Below are 20,161 nucleotides of genomic sequence, written 5' to 3' on the forward strand. Positions count from 1 at the left end.
TTAAGAGAGGGGCATGTCAGGGATAAATTAAATGTTTATTAAATCAATAAATTAAATGTTTAGTAACTCTATAAAGTATGTTTCATTTTCCAATAAGACTAACCTTGATGGATGTTACAAGTTCAAGCAGACTGACCAATTTTCTCTGGAAAAAGGCTTTCACCGAGTCCAGCCACTGAGCAAGTGTTTTATCTGTATTCCTTTTGGAATTAATGGCAGCATCATGTGACCATGAGGGCCTGAAAATAAAGAAAGTATGAACTGGCATTCAATATAACAATGCAAAAATCTCTCGCACACAATTCAAATTTAGTACAACAGACATGACATTAGAAAAATGATTGCCCATTGTCATTGCACTGGTGTTCAGTGTTAACTACAAGAATCGCTTTTCAACACATGCTTTATCACAATGAACACACTCTAACATAAGATAATGCTAATGAAGAATTGACTGTAATTACAACGTCTGGAAATGCAAACCTAATCCCTTCCCTCCCATCATTCCAATATAAAACATGATATAACTAAATTGACCATTCATCTTTGGCAAAAGGGATTGCATATCTTAGTATACTTTTATATTTCAGGATGGGAAAGAAATCATACATAAATTTGAGAGTAAATATTTGGGGTTTACGATTGAGACGAATGAGATATGGGCGATATTGGAGATACACCCTTAAAATAATAACATGTTGGAGGGCCCAGGGACAAACCCGTTTAAAAACCAAAAGGCATATTTCTTACGGATAACAGATACTTCTGAGAAAAAATCTTGCCCCGATCATCAATAAGTATTTACGACTGCGTGAACTCCATAAGCTGCAGAACTTACCATAAGCTGTTACCATAATTCATTCATTGCATTCTTATTAATGGCTTGCACATGGCTTCTGAACTGAATGACTTTAATCTCTCCCAGCAAATAGCTGTCAATCTTACTTTTCATAACATGGTCCCAACAATTTTTCATGCCTGTAAATAATAATTTTTGATCCATGCTCTGATGCTGAATTAAGGTATATCATCGATAAACTAGGCAAGAAGTTCACCTTGGGCTTAGATGGCATTCCAATTTTAATTATAAAAAATCTTTCCCCGCAATTGAAATGATCACTCTTCTTTGACTTATCCAAGGCTTTTGACCATGTTAACCATCACCTACTATTGTCAAAACTCACTAGCTTGGGCATAAGAGGTGTATCCTTTGATTGGATCAAGTTTTATTTAAGGGATAGACAACAATATGTTTCCGTACGCAAAAATGGGATGAGATACGTACCACCTCCCAAACTTATCAAATCTGCTGTCCCCCAGGGCTTTGTCTTAGGACCAGTTCTTTTCCTTTTATACATTAATGACCTCCCAGGTAGACTAAACCCTTTGCCAGGCATAATCCCAGCACTCTACGCTGATGACGCCAATGTTTTAGTGTCAGCTTCTTCTATCAATGACCTGCTATCTGAGTCAATCAATACTACACTTCGGCTAGGTAATTGGTGCAAGCAAAACTCCCTCTCCCTCAATGTGGATAAATCAAGCTTAGTATACTTTACTAACAAAAATAAGCTAAAAACTAACATCACCATCAATATTGATGGGCCATTGATTCCACAAAATACCAGTTCTTGCTTCCTGGACATTGAAAATAGATTGCAAATTACTTTGGGATGATCATATTAACAAGTCACAATATAAATTAAGCTCTATTTGTTTTCTCACTATAGTAATCAGGCACACCATTAGTAATGATGTCCTCTCAGCTGCGTATTATGGTTATTTCTATTCCAATGTAATGTACAGGGTCATTTTCTGGGGTTCCTCAACAAGAGTCAGTACAATATGTAAAATGCAAAATAGGGTTGTTCAAATGATGTGCAATGCATCTTTTAATGCACCCTGCAATTCCCTCTTTAAAAAGTTTCACATTCTGCCTTATTTTTTAAAATTTCATTTCATCAAAAATGGCATTTCTCTGACAGAAACCAACTGGGAAAAGTTTTCCCTTCCTTCACAATTGAGTTGGGCAGGGGCCTTTCAAAACAGGCTTTAAATCACCCGGGTGCCAGACTCATCACTTCCGTAGTCTCTTAGCCTCTTTGTCTAAACGGTTCAAAAGCCCCAATTTTATTTTTTGGAAACTGTAATGATCCTTTCAATAGTGACTACAAAACGATAATTAACGTTAAGTGCAAAATCCAATTCTACAATAGAAATGAAGATTATCATACTTATAATACCAGAACCTCTAAAAACCTGCACCAATCATTGGTTAAAACTAAAAATGCAGCACTTGGGCCTCATCCTTTTTAGTAGCCTGACAGGAATCTCAATAAAATGTCAGGGTATAAATAAAATACTTAGCGAATATCTGTTAAAGCATACCTTCTAATCTGTTGATGAATAACGTCCCACATACTGCTTCAACCATAATTTGCAGCTGCACGTGGGTTGCTATTTATATTTTCAGCCTAATAATGAAAAGACAGTGATTTGTTGTTGAAAATGGCTTCATTGTTTTTTGAAGTCTTCTCCATGATAATCAGTACACTTTTTCAAGCGGTCAAACATTTTGGTAACACTTTTTCCATTCCAATTGATTCCAAAACTTGGTTGTTGAATGCATCAACGGCTTCTTCAGGTGCCGTAAAACGTTGGCCATGCAATTTTTTCTTTATAAACAGGAATAAAAAGAAGTCATTTGGGGCTAAATCAGGGCTGTACGGAGGATGACCCATCAATTCGACATTTTGACCAGTGAAATAGATAGTTGCTTCAGCCGATCTGTGAGAGCTTGCATTGCAATGATGAAGACTGATCCTTCGTTGTTTCTTCTTTTTCCGTATTTCACCAAGCACTTCTGGCAAACAAATGCTCCTGTACATACCATTCAGAATTCACGGTTCTACGTTGATTTAATGTATCGTACGGTTGCCACATGTCCAGTAATTCCGAAGAAACAGGCGATCATTTGCTTCCATGTGCTTCATGCACGAATCACTTTCCTCGGATTTGGCCCGTCTTGGAAGACCCATACAATGGATTGCTGTTTTTTTCAGGCTCATACACTTAGACCCAAGATTCGTCACCTGGGAAGATGTCATTCACAGCTTTTGATGCACCATGATTGTATTTTTTGAGTATTTTCTTCGCACCAATTGGCATGAACATCTTTTTCAGCTTTTTTCAAATTATGAGGGATCCAATGCGAACAAATTTTTTTCACAGCTTAATGCTCATGCTACATCTTATTGATGCTCATCATACTAATCCCCAAGGATGACTCAATCTCACGATCAGTCACACGACAAACTTCCTTCACGTGTTCTTGCACAGCATCAATGTTCTCAGGCACAACTACTTATTTTGGACGACTTTTGTTGCTGAGCGAAAGGCAGCCACGATGGAATTCGCTATGCCAGAGTTTCACTGTGACAAAGGGTGGGGCTTCATTGCCAAAATGGAAGTAAGTTGGATTCACTTTGACTGTCTGGATAATCCACGTTGAAAAATCATCGCACAAAAGTGATCACGAGTTAACTCAATTTTTTCACTGAGATAATTTTTGAGTCACTGTAAACAACACAAGTTATGACCAAATGACAAAATGTTCTGAAGAAAGTTGGTGTCATAAGGGTCAAACTTTCAGATGGAAACATCAAATGGCACCTAAAGCACTTACTGTTGTCACAGCTCAAGATATAAATAGCAACCCTCGTATAGTTTCTTTTATGTGTCCTATATTTCTACAACAAATCCTTGGACAAAAACAAATTGATTGATTGATTGCCGTGAGCTCTACCCTCAGCCGCAAAAACAACCTTGTTGCATTTTTTGCTTACTTAATTGCAATAATGGTTAATGAAATATTTATGAGAGAAAAAAAGGCATGCACATTGTGCATTGATGGAAATTTGGTTAACTACCAACAACAAAACTGATTTTTTTAACATGCCAACTGATAATGCCACAAATTGTTCACCGTCTGTCCACATAGTTAAGGATATAGGGTGGGGGCTAAGCGTGGAATACATTGATAAGAAAGCTTTCAAAACTCTGCGTTGGGTGATGAGAAACCTCAAACAGAGCATTAGAGAAACTAAGAAAATGGCACATAAGAACCTGGTAAGACCAATTTTAGAGTACGCTTCTCTTGTATGGGACCCTCATGAAGAAGGTCATATTAAAAAACTGGAAAAGGTGCAAAGAAAGGCTGCCCGATATGTACTGGGGAAGCATAGGAGGATGGAGAGTGTGTCTGACATGCTGGGCTGGGAAACTCTAGAAACTAGAAGGAAAGTAAGCAGACTTAGTGGAATGTTCCGCATTCTGAAGGGAGAGAGAAAGCTTGGGCAGATCTTAGGAAAGAGGCGGGGAACCCAAATTTTATAGGCAGAAATGGTCACAAATTCAAGGTAAAATGCCGGGCACAGAGAACAAATAAAAAAAAATTTCTTTTCTAAATAGAACAATTGTTGATTGGAACACTTTACCTGCAAAAATATTTGAGCCCTTTCCTAACAGAGGGTATACTTTTAAGAAAAGATGTAAGGTATATATGTAATAATTTGATTGATGTGTGGTGTATTGTATTATATGTAATATTTTTTTTATTTATCTTTTTTTCTTGCTGATTGATAGATGTAAATGAGATGGGGATTCGCTTGTTTTGTTAAAGAGATTTGTGTTTTGAAGTCTGATTTTATCTATTATCTTTTGCGATTATTTGGGACTTGTGTGCCACCTGACACTGTCTATCAGCACATGTGAATTTTTAATAATAATAACAAGTACGTCATCAAAATAAGCCAAGGCAAATCCATATTACTCACAAACTTGCTTACCTAAATTCCTGAATGATGGGTGGAATGAATTTACTGAAAGACTCATTTTTTATTTTCAGGATGCTGATGGTTTTGGGAGACTCATAGCCGACAATTTCATTGAGTTTTCTTGACACTAAATTTCCCAAGTGTTTTCCTTCACTGCTCTCCTCCTCTGTGAACAAATATCAAAATCAACTCAAATCAGGAACTAAATTCATTGCTGCTACAGATAAAACATTTATCTATTTCCTCGGGCCAATAAACATCAATGACCATTCAACAAATGCATAGACTGCAGCGGCTGCTATAACCAGTTTGGTGTCAGTTATCAAACCATCAAGAAATTATCTTTTTCCAGGAGTTTTCCAGGAATTTCACATCCCCAAACAAGCTCATGTTTTGGATAATATTGGCAATGCAGCACTAATTATTGACTACACAGTCAGAAATGACAAGAAATGGTCTCATCATGATACAGAGGGTACAATCAATAGGATACAGTACTCCTCTTTGCTAGAAATACATGAAGAATAATGAGTAAGTTTTTCCTCCTGATCTGAAATTCTCTTATAATCACCATTTCTTATTAGTTAAAACCTTGCAAAGGTACATTCATGGATTTCTTGGAAAATGAAACCAATACAATGAAAAAAGTATTGTGGCAGTATTTTACTGATAAACAGCCAACAGAGACATGGGCCATATCATTTCAGTTGCATAAAAAATTTAACATTGACTCAGAGGAAGCCTGAAAATCACTCACAAAGGCAATTAGGATTTAGTAGCAAAGGTTGGATCGAATCAAAAAATAAACAAATCTCCATTCCTAGGGTGAGGTATTAAACTGTGAGGTTAGAATGCTGTTTTAGAGGTTGAAATCCTGTCCAACAAGCAGATTATAGCTCACTTGGAAGCCTTTTTGATGACATCAATGGTGAGAAATTCTTTGCATTGGTATGGACGTCACAACATACTGTATTCGACAGCATGTAAGACACACCATCATTTTGGTAGACACACAAAAGGAAAAAGTTTTAACACCCCAGCACCTCTAGTTATGTTTCCTTTTAGTTCTTACATTGCAGGAAATCCAAAAAGGTGGAAGTTTTTCAGAAGTAGTGGACCATTGTGCCTTGCTACTGCTCAGTTTCTAAGCACCTTAGTGTAATCTAACAACCGTAGTTGAAATCGGATTGAGTAGCTTATCTCTTTTCTCCTGTTGCCATATTTACTAGAGTAATTTTTTTGCAACAAATAATACCACTCAGTAAGGAGGGCACATGTTCTTTTATTATGATCAGTCGTGATAAAATATGATCAAGTTCGTTCGATATCTTGCTTGCACCTCTTTTGACATCACAGAAGTGAGCAATGCAATATTTACACCACATAAGAGTGATGAGCTTAATAATAACAATCCCAGCAACAACATTCTTCAATTGAATAATAATGAATATTATAAATATGCAATTACATATCATAGAGTCAAAATAGATAGCAATGACCATATGGAGTGAGTAAGATGCGATATTCCTAGATTTTAAAAAAGCTTTTGATAAAGCCCCTCATTGCAAGTTACTCGCGAAGTTGGAAACTTATGGAATACACGGGAGGATTATATGCTGGATTAGACAATTTTTAAAATATCGTGTTCAAACAGTCGTCCTGGACGGTGTATCATCCGATACTGTTAAGGTCACGTCGGGTGTACCACAGGGAAGTGTCATAGGCCCCCTCTTGTTTCTTATTTACATAAATGACCTCAGCACCGTTGTTAATAGCAGGCTCCGTCTTTTTGCTGACGATGCGGTGATTTATGGGGACATTCAAAGTCGCGATGACAGAGTCACGTTAGCTAACGACCTAAATGCAATCCAGACTTGGTGCGATACATGGCAATTGGAATTAAATTTTAAAAAATGCATAGTAATACATTTTTGGGAAAAGAGTAGCACCCCCCCATTTAGTTACAAAGTGAAACAAACAGAAATCGGGAGGGTAGATTCCTTTAAATACATGGGTGTAACAGTTACTCACGATCTGTCCTGGGGAAAGCACATACGGGAAATATGCGGTCGCGCTAATAAAAAATTGGGATTTGTAAAAAGAGTGCTGGGTAAATGCGACGAAGAAGTGAAGGAATGATGTTTTCTTGCCCTAGTCAGGCCCCACCTAGAGTATGCTGCCAGTATATGGGATCCTCAAGAGATAAATTTGATTTCGGAATTGGATCGAGTTCAGCGGAGGGGGGCTAGATGTGTCAAAAATTGTTATGACCAACACAGTAGCATTACTGCTTTGCCGGAAAATTTAGGCTGGGATTCCCTTAAACAGCGACAATTACAATATAGATTGAACTTATTAAAAACATTTAAGGATGGTTCCTTTCCCGATGACATCAAGAACATAATATGAACCCCAACGTATTATGGGCGGAGGGATCACGAATGTAAGATTAGAGAGATAGACTGCAAGACAGACAGGTTTAAATGGTCATTTTTTCCAAGAACAATAAGAGACCAGAATGCTTGTAATCAAAATCCCCCTGGAGTCGGCTCGACATAATAAGTATTACCCTACAAGGTAGCGACTGCGCATGGTTATACTAGGAGATTCATATTTTTTTTGTAGGTTCCCCCCACCTTTCCCCATCCATTTGAAAAACCCTAACCCCCTCATCCCTTACCCTTTCCTTCTGGTGCTGCACTCCCTGCCACACAACTTTTTGGTGGCTCACAGGGTATTGATGAAGATGTATGTGATAAAAATAACATTGTGTTAAACCCATGGAGTTTGAACCTTCACGTATAAGACACAGGCAATTTAGGGAACCATTGGTTCCTATTCCCTCATCGATCTTCTTATTTTATTTCATGATACAATACAGCCTCAACCATTGTAGCCCCTTACAACTAAGCACCTTACTTTAAGTCAGTACCATGAATCTGGCCTTTTGATTCCAAGGTAGAGTAGAGCTATTTTTCCATGCCTCACCCTTACCCTTGTTTCTGATAAAGAACAGTCATTTAAGTTCACTACCGTGAGTTTCACAAAAAAGGAAATGAAATTATAGCCGATGTTGCAATGCAGTGAATATAATACATATGTACCAGCAGCTTGCACATCGTGATAGAGAAATACAAAAGATTCCAAAACTCTGCAAGTCAATGAGAAGAGAACCACAGCCAATGGGACTCTACTTACCAATGAAGCATATTTGACGAAAGTATAAAGTTTGAGCTAAAAGTTTTAAACTCTGACATATTTGCTCTTTGATGCTAGTTTCAGCATCACTTGCCAAAATGTTCTGCAAACTTTCCATCCTAAGATTCAAGAACATCTTTTCCGAGGTCTCCAATGAGCATCCTTCCAAGAGAAGATTTGTGGCCAGGCAGCTTGATGCAGACTGAAATTGAACATATATAAGTCACAATAGATACCTGCTTTGCAAGCCTTCAAAGCTAAATGTTTTCATTGCCTTAGGTTGATGATGGCTGAAAAAACAAGAATGTCTCAGTGGACAATTAAAACCAAAGGCAAACAACTAAAAAACAAACGTTAAAAAAAGAAGTTTGTTTTTTACTCGTGATGCTAGTTACATATGTTTTGTGATATTACCTCAATGGTTAATTCGGTAAGCTTCAATTTTCCTTTACATCCATCTAAAATTGCATTCCTGAAGAGACTTATCGTATTCCACTGGTGAGTTAGTACAGGAAACCAGGAAAGAACCTTGCTGGAATCAATGTAGTCTTCTCCACTGCTAACCTGAAGGCCTAAAATGAGAAACGTATGCATTTGGAAACTTATGGAACTCTAATTGGAAATAAGAATGGGTATGGGCTGTTAAATTCATTTCTCAAAATGACGCATCGGGTAAAAGCCAGATAAGAGGTACAACACACAATTTTATTTATTTTTTAAATGATGCATTTTCGTTGCAAATTTCTGGAACTGTGGGTAAACAAATTATAATTTAAAGATAAAAAATATAAACAAGACGCTTGGTGTAATTACATTTTTAAATTAAATGCAAACAGACCTCTAGAAGTAATATCAAAATATTATTTATACATGTCCCCTCAATCAGGAACCGGAAGGGTAAGCAGCAAATTGATATAATAAAATACATAAGCAATATCTTATCTTACTTGTATTTATATGACGTGCAAGAAGAAAAAGCTGAGCAGCCAATAAATAATCTTCTTCGTCCATAGCTGACCAAATTGTTTCAGGGATAACCATTAATAGCTGAACTTGAACAGCCAACATAATGTACGGTTTACTTTTGATATTCCTTTGAATAACATGGAGAAAAATATGTTGACATGAATAATTTATCATCTGAGCAAAATAAAGATAAAAAGAATTCCTGTTACCTTTCAGAATCATACACGCTACAACCCAGTTTAAAACCCAAGAGATGTTTCTCTTGCAATTCAAGGCATTTACCACTCATACTTTCTATATGCTTGATAATTTTTTCTGCATTGGACTTCATCATACTAATAGTGTCCGCTGCTTCGATTAGGTCTCGATATCTTTCCCTGTTAAGTTAAACATCATTAATTGATGAAGGGGTAACTTAAAATACTTCAATTGACAGAATTTATTTATAGGCTTTCAATAACTTGAATAAGAAGCCCTAAACCAGAGAATATACCTCAACTATAGCTATATGGCTCAATGTAATATATGTTCCGTCAAAATACCACGAAAATGAGATTTTCGAGTACTGATACATACCCTACCATTGTTCGTAGTTCTTCTCGTTTCTTTTCAACTTCAATTTTCAGTTTTACTTGAAGAGTTTTAATTTCTGATATTGAACTCTCCTCGAATAGTTTATCTGGACAAATTCCACTCAGATTTTGTGCAGACATTTTTAGATATTCTACAAAAACAGGTGATTTAATAAACTAAGTTCTAAAGAATACTGCTGTGTCAGGAAACTCTACGCAGGTACACTTTCGAGAAAAACAACAAAGAGTTAGTTTCAAGAATACGGGGGTCAACTCAACCATCTTCGCGATATAAATATTCTAATATCACATTAAACATTTGCAGAATATTAGCGTAAGCCACGCATTTCCCTACCCGCTAGCAGAAATTATCATAATAGTTACGTTTTTGTTTATTAGGAGAAAGCATATAAGATGGGCTGCTGCATTCTAAACGGTTTGAACGCCTTGACGGCATAAAATGGAAACATTTTCAAATCGAGAATACGACATGTAATGTGATCATAGAGCGAAGAAAGGTAAAATGGTAACAAATATATTATAAATTAAAATTTGATTCAATTTTTGTATATTTTTATAGAAAAAATGTTCTCCTTAAAAACTATAACAGATCGTTCTTCACATGCAGACTGAGGCGGTACAATTTAAATTGTATATTCAATAGACTTTATAGTTGAGTTATTTTCTCCCAAGTATGCGTGCTTTCTTCTCATAAATTTTTGGTATTATGTCTATGTAAATACAAGGGGGTGGTTATGTTGTCCTGATGTCTCAGCCTCATTTCATTCTCTTACATTTAAATACATCCCATGTACTTACATTTAATAGACATTCAATTGTCTTGGTTTCAATATCACATGAAAAATTAAAAGGAAAATGTCAGGTAACGATGTATTTAATTACTGATTTGACGATGGTATACGATGATAGACGATGGATGGATGTGAATAAGCAAAAAATCAATTCTGGAAGTATATTTAGAGGAGAAATTATTATATTTAGAAAGATAATGGGACAATGGAGTAAACTGTTAAATGTTCATGATTAAATGTCCTCCAGGAGGCCATAACTTAGTGAATTCATATCACAAAAAGTAAGCATAAATGTGAATATCTCTAGTAAAGTTTGCCTCCAGCTTAAGCATGAAATTTATTGTAACATTTCAAGTGGTGATAGCAAAGTTTTATGTGAAAAGATATGTTGTTTTAAAAAAAAGTTCTTTGGTATAGTTTTCATGGAAAATAAGCCGAGCAAAGAAAAAGCATTCATTAATGCTAAATGGCTTAGCGTTGACAAAACTTTCAAAATTCTGTAATAAGCATCAGTGTGCCAAAGCTATTTTCCAATTTTTTTATGTACAAAACGATGTAAATTTTTTGGTAAAAACTTGATGGGTGATTTTGGATACATTTAAGCCAAGAGCTATAATTCATTTTGTCCATTCAATTGGCTTACATCCCGATTGTGTAATGTATCCCATTGAGTAGCGGTAGCTAGAGAGAGTGCTTGCCTTGTGGCACATCAATGTTACTAGCAGATTCCAGTGAAAGGGGAGGTGGACGTTTGTGAGCCTGCAGAGTTGATGGACTGTGAGAGCATTTTAATATGGTGTTTTTGGGCCAACCCAAGCCTGTGCTATACCATTGCTTCCCCTACTAGGAGATACCTGGCAGCCTATATTCCTGGATTCTGTACTTCCTGCAGTTGCTCAGAAATGGATCATGTTAGGAAAGAGGCTTCAAATCAAATAGTTTGTGTGGTGTGGACTTATTGTTGATGCCGAATGACAGTGAGGTAGGGAGAAGCAGGGGATAGTGGTGGCTGGATTGCTTGATGAAGAATCCTTTGATGATGACTGCCACTCGCCACACTATGGGGCCACATGGGCATTGTTCACCCTTTCTCTCAATGTACCTGAGAGTCACAAGATAATGGCTGGCCATAGAGGCAGGAACTTTCTCTCTCCTCTCCTTTAACCTTTGATCCTTTCTTAAGTACCTTTTATCCCTCACGACTTACCCTTACCTCCCACATCCTCATTCTAGGCACCACAGGTTAACTGTTGAGGGTGGTGACAAATTTCACATGTAGTGCTACATTAAAGGTAGATTTATAAGATGTTCTGGAAAAGGTTGGCTGAAGTTTGATTTCTATGTGGAGCAAAAGGGAATTTAAATTCCACTTCTGGAGGAGAATTTTTTAAGTCTAGCTATGGTCAGGTAAAGAAGGTAAGAGATATGGTGCCCCTAGATATTTGCAGGGTTATGCATTTGCATAGTTCTTTTAGACATGCAAAATGATACAGTGAGTGAAATATGCCCCCTGTAACAACGTATGTCAACTCTATTCATATTTCTCAAAAATACTTAATACTAAATTATTGAATAATATTGACAAGTACCCTCCCCATTTAATATCTTGATATGCCATGACATAACATATTGTGTGCGTTAAAGGTAGGCGTGTGCGTTCCGATGACCCCTAGCACTGTGCTGGCGGAAGCAACAATGATTGCTCCTGGTAGGGTCACCCATGCCAGATAGGTCGAAGGTTAGGAGCCGGGCGAAAGGTAGTCCACGGAGCATCTGTTCCTCAGTGAGGCAGCTGCGAAGGTGCCGGATCCCAGTGGGGGGGCCATCGAGTGATGGTGTCATGTTGATAACAATATTGAGGAAGGCAACAGGAAAGCAAAACAATAAGTTCGATTTCCCACACAGCTAAAGTTGTTCTCAGGATCATCAAAAACTGGATGGAGGGCATGGCAAATGATTGCTTAGGGGATGATCAGTTTGGATTTAGTAAGGGGAGATGTATGCATTATGCCATTGCAGTAATGAAATCATTAGTATAGAGGAACATGCAGTATAATCAGGATGTATTTGCCTGTTTTTCAGATTTCATAAAGGCGTTTGACTGAGTGAATTAGGTAGAATTAATTACTGCAGAATTGCAGAGAATACGGGTAGATAGTAAGGAGAGGAACCTACGTCTTGATGGGTTATAACATAATTTTTTCTCTCTGAAGCTAAAATGAGCTATGATGGTAATGATTGTGCATTGTATAGATTCTAATGCTAAGTTTTTTATGAATAATTGAAGACATTTTCATGCAACATATATTTTTTGAAATTTTCCTCCATATCATCTGATTTTTCCACCAGCACATAGACATGATTGAGGTGTCTGATATTTTATTTGATATTTCAAATTAAATGCTGAATTAAATTTTAGAATCATTGCAACTTTCTTCTTATTATATTATGCATTTAATTCCTGCAGTCACTTCCGACTGAACTTAATGTGATCACCTTGACCAGTCACTTTTCTGGCAGATGACAGCCAATTTGTAAATTGACTTTTTTAAAACCTTTATTATCAGTGGTCACCTCTAGATGAGGAGTGCGGAGTTAATTGTAGAAGGAGTTTTAAATTAAATATATAATGCAAACCTGATATAATGAATATCTTGGTGGAATGAATAATGCCCAAGGCCTAGTTTATTGCCCTTGTCTGTAAAACAAATCAGTCATAGTAAGGCATTTGTATTGCATCCAGTATTCATTCAGTATTACAAGCAATTCAGTATCTGCAGAGACATGGAAATCTTCAAATTTCATCTTTATTGTATGGCAAAGGGCACATATTTTCATGTCTCAGCTTGTCTCTTTATAACTTTTAAGCAAATATGCTTTTATTTGCACATACATTTTCCACTGGACAACATTTCAGTTTATCTGTAACGCAATCTTAACTAAATGAATGAATTAAAATTCTGGCCATAGCAGTACCTGCCTATTGCATTTTATTTAGTGCTCTGAGGTGGACAGTGCGAAAAGACCCTCACAATTAGCGCTATAACCTGGTTAATTTGGCCCCTAATATGCCAAAGTAACAGACAGAATGTTCTGTTCTGTTCCCATCGATAACACCCGCGTTATCGATACGAAAATGTTCAGATTGTCGAAAAAATGACGATGTGCATTATGTGATGAAAACTGAAAAAATCCAAACATTTATATACCTGTGTCCACAATTATTTATAGACGCCTCTTCCCAAAATATATTAGTCTGGAAGCATGCCTTTCCAATTACATTCTATTTTATACAGACCTCCTACTATTACATCATCAACCCATGAGAGAAGAAAAAACATATAATTTATACACTCCATTTACTCTAATACGTAGTACTTCTTTATTCTAATACATAGTACTTTAAGTGTACGTAGGGTACGATCTATTACAGGGACCGCACAATAAGTATCGTGACTGGTTCGCTGTAGCCTCAATGGAGCGGAGGATGGGGGTCCAACCGGTCGGCTTGGTAGAGGGGTCCCCCACCACTCAGGTGCATTTTAGTTCAGTCACCTCCGGGAATGCGTCAAGACATGAAGTGGATTTTTGTGACATGTGATTGTTTGTGGTGTCGTTGTGCCAGCATGGGGCACACCGCCGAGCAATGCTACGTTGTGAAGTTTTGTGTTAAACTCGGGAAGTCCACTTCAGAGACCCTTGAACTCATTAAACAGGCTAATGGGGATGATGCCTTAAGCTGCACAAGAGTTTTTGAGAGACAAAATGTTTAAGGAAGTCTGGAAGCTCGTCGAAGAAGAGCACTGCGTCAGATGCCCGACGACCACTCTACTGATGCTCAGGTGGCCAAGTGAAAAAAGTTTTAGACTCAGACAGGTGTTTAACCATCGCCATTATCAGTGAGGATACCGGCCTTTCAGTTGGTACTGTCCACACCATTGTAACACAGGATCTTGCAATGAGGAAAGTGTGCGTGAAGCTGGTGCCGAAAGTCTTGAGCGAGGAACAAATACTGTCGTGGATGGAAATTTCTCATGATATTTTGGACTGCTTCCAGGAAGATGAAAATTTCCTCGACAACGTTATTACCTCAAAGGATAGCTCAAAAGTAGCTCAAAGGATATGGGTTCACTCCATCGAGGCGGTTCGGAGGAGCGAAGACAAAGGCTCTCAGCAGTATTCTGGAAACCAACTTCCTGCGGGCTTTTGACGACTGGCAGATGCGCCAAACTATATCTATGCAGGAAGAATGTATTTTGAAGATTATTGAGTAATTTTAATAACAGCAATAAATTTTGATTTTTGGAACCAGTTCCGATACTTATTGTAGGGACCCTATATATACACGTACGGATATGTATATGGTAGGGAGATCACCTGAGTCACAATTAAATGAATTAGGTGCATATATTATCTTTTCAGGCACATCACCGAATTCTCTCCCCGAAGTTAACTCTTCCTCATCTTCTAGCACTGGCGTGAAATATTGCTTACAGCGTTTTCAAATCAATTTTTTAAAATAGTACCTGTGGCACCCTGCCAACTTTCCAGGATCCACTGGTTTATTTAATTAGACACTCTTTTAATCCTTCCCGATTCTGTGTAGTCTAGACATCCACATTTCCCAACTAGAACGTAACTTTGATTTAAAAGATTTATCAATGGATAAATCCCGGAAGCCTCGCGATTTCCTCTTTCTGCCGCGAAATTATTGACTTCTAGCTTAAATACGCTGTGTAAGATTTCTTTCTCCATGAATTCTTTTGAGAAAATTCTAAATTACAAAACCTTAACTCAATTCAGGTTTGAAACAATCACCATGTAGGCGGCACTTTCACAGAACTTGGAGGGTGTCTAGAACAGCTGAGCAACATTAATAATAAAGCGAAGTAAAGCAAACAAAACAAGAAAATTCTGTGTCATTCATTCCTTTTTTTTATTTGATTTGCTGAAAGTTAATTTGTATAGCAAATGAAAGGACACAGAAACCTAGGTCTTGTTTCAACGTGGGAATAACAGCAAAAAGTCCATTAGGCGGTATATTGTGATGGCTTGTAAATATTGTTTATTTTTTTATCCTTCTGTTGTTTAGAATTAATTTCAATCACCTGGCTCCAATCTTCTGTCTACTTACGATAGATATAGCCACATGCAATTATGATTCCATGTTAATAAATGAAAAAGAAACACTTTGTTCCAATCCACCAATTTATAATAAATGAAAAAGAAACACTTTGTTCCAATCCACCAATTTATTACAGGTACGACTAGTTTCGACGCTACGGCGTCATCCTCAGGTACCTGAGGATGACGCCGTAGCGTCGAAACTAGTCGTACCTGTAATAAATTGGTGGATTGGAACAAAGTGTTTCTTTTTCATTTATTATAAATTGGTGGATTGGAACAAAGTGTTTCTTTTTCATTTATTAAAATGAACTTCCACAAAGTTGAGGCTGAAACTATTGAACTAATGATTCCATGTATTCATTGGCTGTTACCATCTATCAGTGTAAGGATAAAAAAAACCATAAACACAGTTATCAACTGGAAGGTCGGTTCGGTAGGTGATGGTAGAGTTCACCCAGTACTAAGCCGGACGGCATGTGAAATTCACACATCAGGGTAGGGAGCCAGTTCCTCTCCCTGTGCCGGTTATGGTTTCCCAGCAAGATCTGATACCCGAGAAATCACATTGCTTGGGTGGAGCTGCAGGTGCCCAGAGTGCCTTGCCCGGGCATCGAACTTGGGACCCCCTGGTCAGTAGTCCAGCGCTCTACCCACTGGACTACCGCAACCGTCAGTGTAAGGTTATAGACGTATTTTTACACACACAATATAGATACATACACACACAGATGCGTGGCATCAATACACGTTCAAGATAATTATGAAGCCCTGGGCGCGCGGTATCTTTACAAATTCATGATAACTACAAAGTTCTGGGTGCGCATTATACATAAGGTGCGTGTTATCAATGGGAAAATACAGTATATTGCAAAAAATAGGAATAGATTGGAGGGACATGAGGCTAATCCGCAACCTGTACCTGTCTCAGACTACTCAGGTGCAGGTGGGGGACATCTGGGGAGTGTGGATGGGCCGTGTTAGGAAGAGGTGCAAGGTGGACAAATAGTTCAAGAGAAATGAGGAGTATTGATAGAAATGAGCTCTTACGGCTAGTATTATTGGAAAAATGAAAAACTCCAATAGCCGTAAACAAATTCACTCTGTGTTTAAAAAGAAAGTCGAATACAAAGCCCGAGGGACCAATCGCAAATTCAAACGGCTATTAAGTAAGTCTATGTCTTCTTCTCAAAACAGTGACAATTTTGAAAACGTTTTAAACCTCTCCTGTAAGGTATTTCCAAAGGAGGAGCTAAAGTTATAAAATTACGGATTGAATTTCAATTTACAACCTAAATCTTCTCCTATTACCGATCTTGTAGCTCACTTAGAAGCTTCATTGAAGTTTTTTGATCATGCCACTTAGGACTTCATCCGCAAAGGTTGTGAAAGGCAGATTAAAAATAATTCCCAGTTATTTAAAAATACCTCATCTTCTTATTCTAAACGTAACTTTCAAACTGTCAAAAGCCTAAAATCTAAGGATTGCTTTTACCTCAAGGCTGACAAAGGTAACTTATGTATCATTCTGGACAAAGACCAATATTTTGAAAAAGCCAGTTTTTTGTTGTCTAAAGGCTCTTATTCTGAGGTTAAAAAGAACCTAATTAACCAACTTGTGCTGCAGTTTAAATCTGTCCTAAATGATTGTCCTACTCTCATTGATAAGAAGACAAAATTCAAACTTTACGTGTCTAATCCCATTTTACCCAGACTTCATTGTCTGCTCAAGACCATAAGACAAACTGCCCCATGAGACCTATTGTTTCTAGTATTGATTCACCCACCTACCTTTTATCTAGATGGTTGGTTTCCCAATTCTCAAACCTTAACTTCGTTAGCCCTCACTCAGTTAAGAATAACGTAGATTTTGTTAGTAAAATTAAAGATTATAACTTCTCAAAGGGAAAAATCATGGTCTCATTTGATTTAGCTAACCTTTTTCCTAGTATACCCATTAATATTGCCATCCAAACATTGAAAAACTGGCTTAAATCTTTCCCTTAGATTTCAAAACAATTGACGAATATGTCAGACTTACCAATCTGGCGATGAATCAAAATTATTTTATGTTCCAAGGTAAATTTTACAAATAAGAGTTTGGAACTGCAATGGGCAAATCACTTTCTCCCTTCTTGGCGAATGTATTCATGTCTCACTTTGAGGGCACTTTAAAAAAATAATTCTGTTACTTCCCTGTGGTTTTTTTACGTTATGTTGACATCTTTTCCGTATTTGATACGACTAAGTGTAAACTCAATGACTTCGTGGACAATCTCAATAGTATTATCCCCTCGATCAATTTCACGGTTGAAACCAAAAAGAATGACATCCTCCCTTTCCTCGACTTGTCCCTCAATAGATCGAACGATGAATTACTCTTTGACATGTACCGGAAACCTACACACACAAACAACTACATCCATAAACATTCTTTTGACCATCCCAGCCACAAATTTGCGGTCTACCATTCTCTCATACGCAGAATGTTAAATGTCCCTTTGAATACCATGGCTAACAATAAAGAATTAGAATACATTAAAAATATTGCAAAACGGAATGGCTTCCAAGGATCACTTATCGACAGCATATTAAAGAAACACAAATTGAAAAAATTAATCTCGACTTCCACCACACACAAGAAAGACACAACAAAGAAATACATTGAATTACCCTTCTATCCTCAGTTAACCAGGGGTATCGACAAAATTTTCAAGTCTGTTGACACGAAAATCTCCTACACCAACAACAGCAAACTAAAACAGCTCCTGGGAAACACTAAAGACAAAACACCTACAACTGAGAAGTCAGGTATTTACCAAATCAACTGTGGGACTTGCCAAGCTTCTTGCACAGGCCAAACATGCGGCAACATTCTTATTAGATATAAAGAACACTACGCCCACTACAAACACAACAAACCAAGTATATCCAGCATGGCGCATCATTTAATTGAAACAGGACACCACATGACAGCAGACAATTTAAATCTCTTAAAACAAACAACGAATAATTTACTTGATTCTTAAGAGAGCATTTTGATTTTCAAAGACAGAGGCAATCTCCTTAACAGTGACACGGGACCTATTTCATATTCCTCGCTTTTCTCCCTGTTAAGTATGATATAGCCCTCTGTTTATTTTAAACCTACAGTCTCTTCAATGTTTGTGCTTCTCATCCCTTCACTTTTCCCTTTCCCAAACTGTCAATTCCCTGTTTCTGAAGTATTCCCTTCTTTCTCTGTAACATTACCCCCCCCCCCCCCCATCCTCAACAGTCATTTTTCTGTAGGTTGCCTTTCAATTGACCCTCCCCCACTAACGTATGCCCAACGTTTGTTTTAAGCTTCCCCTTCACTTCTCCCCTCCCCCACTTTACAATGGTCATTTTCGTGATTGTGCAACTCCCCCTCCCCTTCACTACATAACCTATATTTTCAAATTCCTCGACTATCAGCTTAGTCTATTGGCTCCCATCCCTTTGACCCACCCCTTCACCCCCTCCCCCAACATTTTACACTTTATGTACTTCGGATTACCCTTACCCTTTCTCACTTCAACTTTTGTTGTCGTGACGATTCACCTTCAGTACGCTGAAGAGGGATACTTTGTGGCCGAAATACGCATATTCGTATTTACCTTTCTGATCCCTTTCCTTTTATACCTTTAGAAAGGTTAACTGTTTACGGCTATTGGAGTTTTTCATTTTTTCAAGAAACGAGGAGACGTGGAGATAGAAATGAAAGTTGGTGGGAAATTCATTAATCAATTTTGCTGATGATCAAGCTTAATTTTCTAGACAGTCTAGGTTTCTAAATGTTCTCAAGCCATTGGAAAGTCAGTGCGATATGTGTGGGATGAGTGTAAATGTAAACAAAACAATGGTATGCAGTAATGAGCCAGAGGAAGGCCATGTTAAACATTAAAAAAGACAACAGTTTCAGGTTTAACTTAATAGAATTTCTTCATGATGAGGATAAAGAGAGAAACATTGTACTTCAACATTAAGATTAATATTTCACGAGCATGGTTTCAATGCTGTGCATCATCAGGTAATATACATGAAAAATTTTCCAACTCATGTAGCCTGGCTCCAAGAAGGAGGGAAGGTAGGGGGAGTAAGGGGGGGAGAGGGGGTAAGTTGAGTGAGTGCAGGTATAGCAACCTATTAGTGGGCTAGGGGAGGGGAGGGTAGGTATTGGAAGGTTTCTGGCATAAATTTGTGGAAGTTTATGTTCATTAAATGAAGAGCACAATGTAACACTCCACCATTCTTATAAATAGCAGCAGAAAAAAAAACACATGTTCTACGTTTAATTAGGTGGTTGTTTGTCTACAATGGTTTGACCTTCATTAAGGGACGGTCGATGGTCATCACTGCCTTGGTGAGGGTGGGGTTGGTGCGGAAAGATGTTGGAGTCTTTTAAGAATTTTAGGAGGGGGGCACAGGAGAGGTATATTATTTTGTTGACCAACTCAAGACTGTCCGACTGAAGGGATTGCCAAATTTCCAACTCCTTCAAAGCATTCAACCTGCGTCCTTTCATTTCTGTGAGAATAATGTCGGCTGTGAATTTACTGGTATGATTCTTTTCCAAGAGATGTTTGGTAAAATTGGGATTTTGACTTTCTTTATGAAGCATGATCGCTGCTCT

General features: G+C 37.6%; 1 protein-coding gene across 2 annotated transcripts in view; it reads right to left on the minus strand.

Moving 5' to 3' along the window:
* Cog1 (conserved oligomeric Golgi complex subunit 1) overlaps positions 1-9,917 on the minus strand; it is a 37,906-nt gene extending 27,989 nt beyond the window's left edge. For both annotated transcript variants that reach the window (XM_071593706.1, XM_071593705.1), the window contains exons 1-7: positions 9,576-9,917; positions 9,209-9,376; positions 8,981-9,126; positions 8,448-8,605; positions 8,034-8,235; positions 4,848-5,001; positions 104-239 (exon numbers count right to left, since the gene is read on the minus strand). In XM_071593706.1, the coding sequence (XP_071449807.1) occupies positions 104-239; positions 4,848-5,001; positions 8,034-8,235; positions 8,448-8,605; positions 8,981-9,126; positions 9,209-9,376; positions 9,576-9,712 (1,101 nt within the window). In that variant the 5' untranslated portion in view covers positions 9,713-9,917. The remainder of the gene's footprint in view (positions 1-103; positions 240-4,847; positions 5,002-8,033; positions 8,236-8,447; positions 8,606-8,980; positions 9,127-9,208; positions 9,377-9,575) is intronic.
* Between the last annotated feature and the right edge of the window lie 10,244 nt (positions 9,918-20,161).

Source organism: Hetaerina americana, unplaced genomic scaffold (assembly GCF_022747635.1).
Source record: "Hetaerina americana unplaced genomic scaffold, ioHetAmer1.1.p SCAF_6, whole genome shotgun sequence".
In the NCBI taxonomy this organism is placed as follows: domain Eukaryota; kingdom Metazoa; phylum Arthropoda; class Insecta; order Odonata; family Calopterygidae; genus Hetaerina; species Hetaerina americana.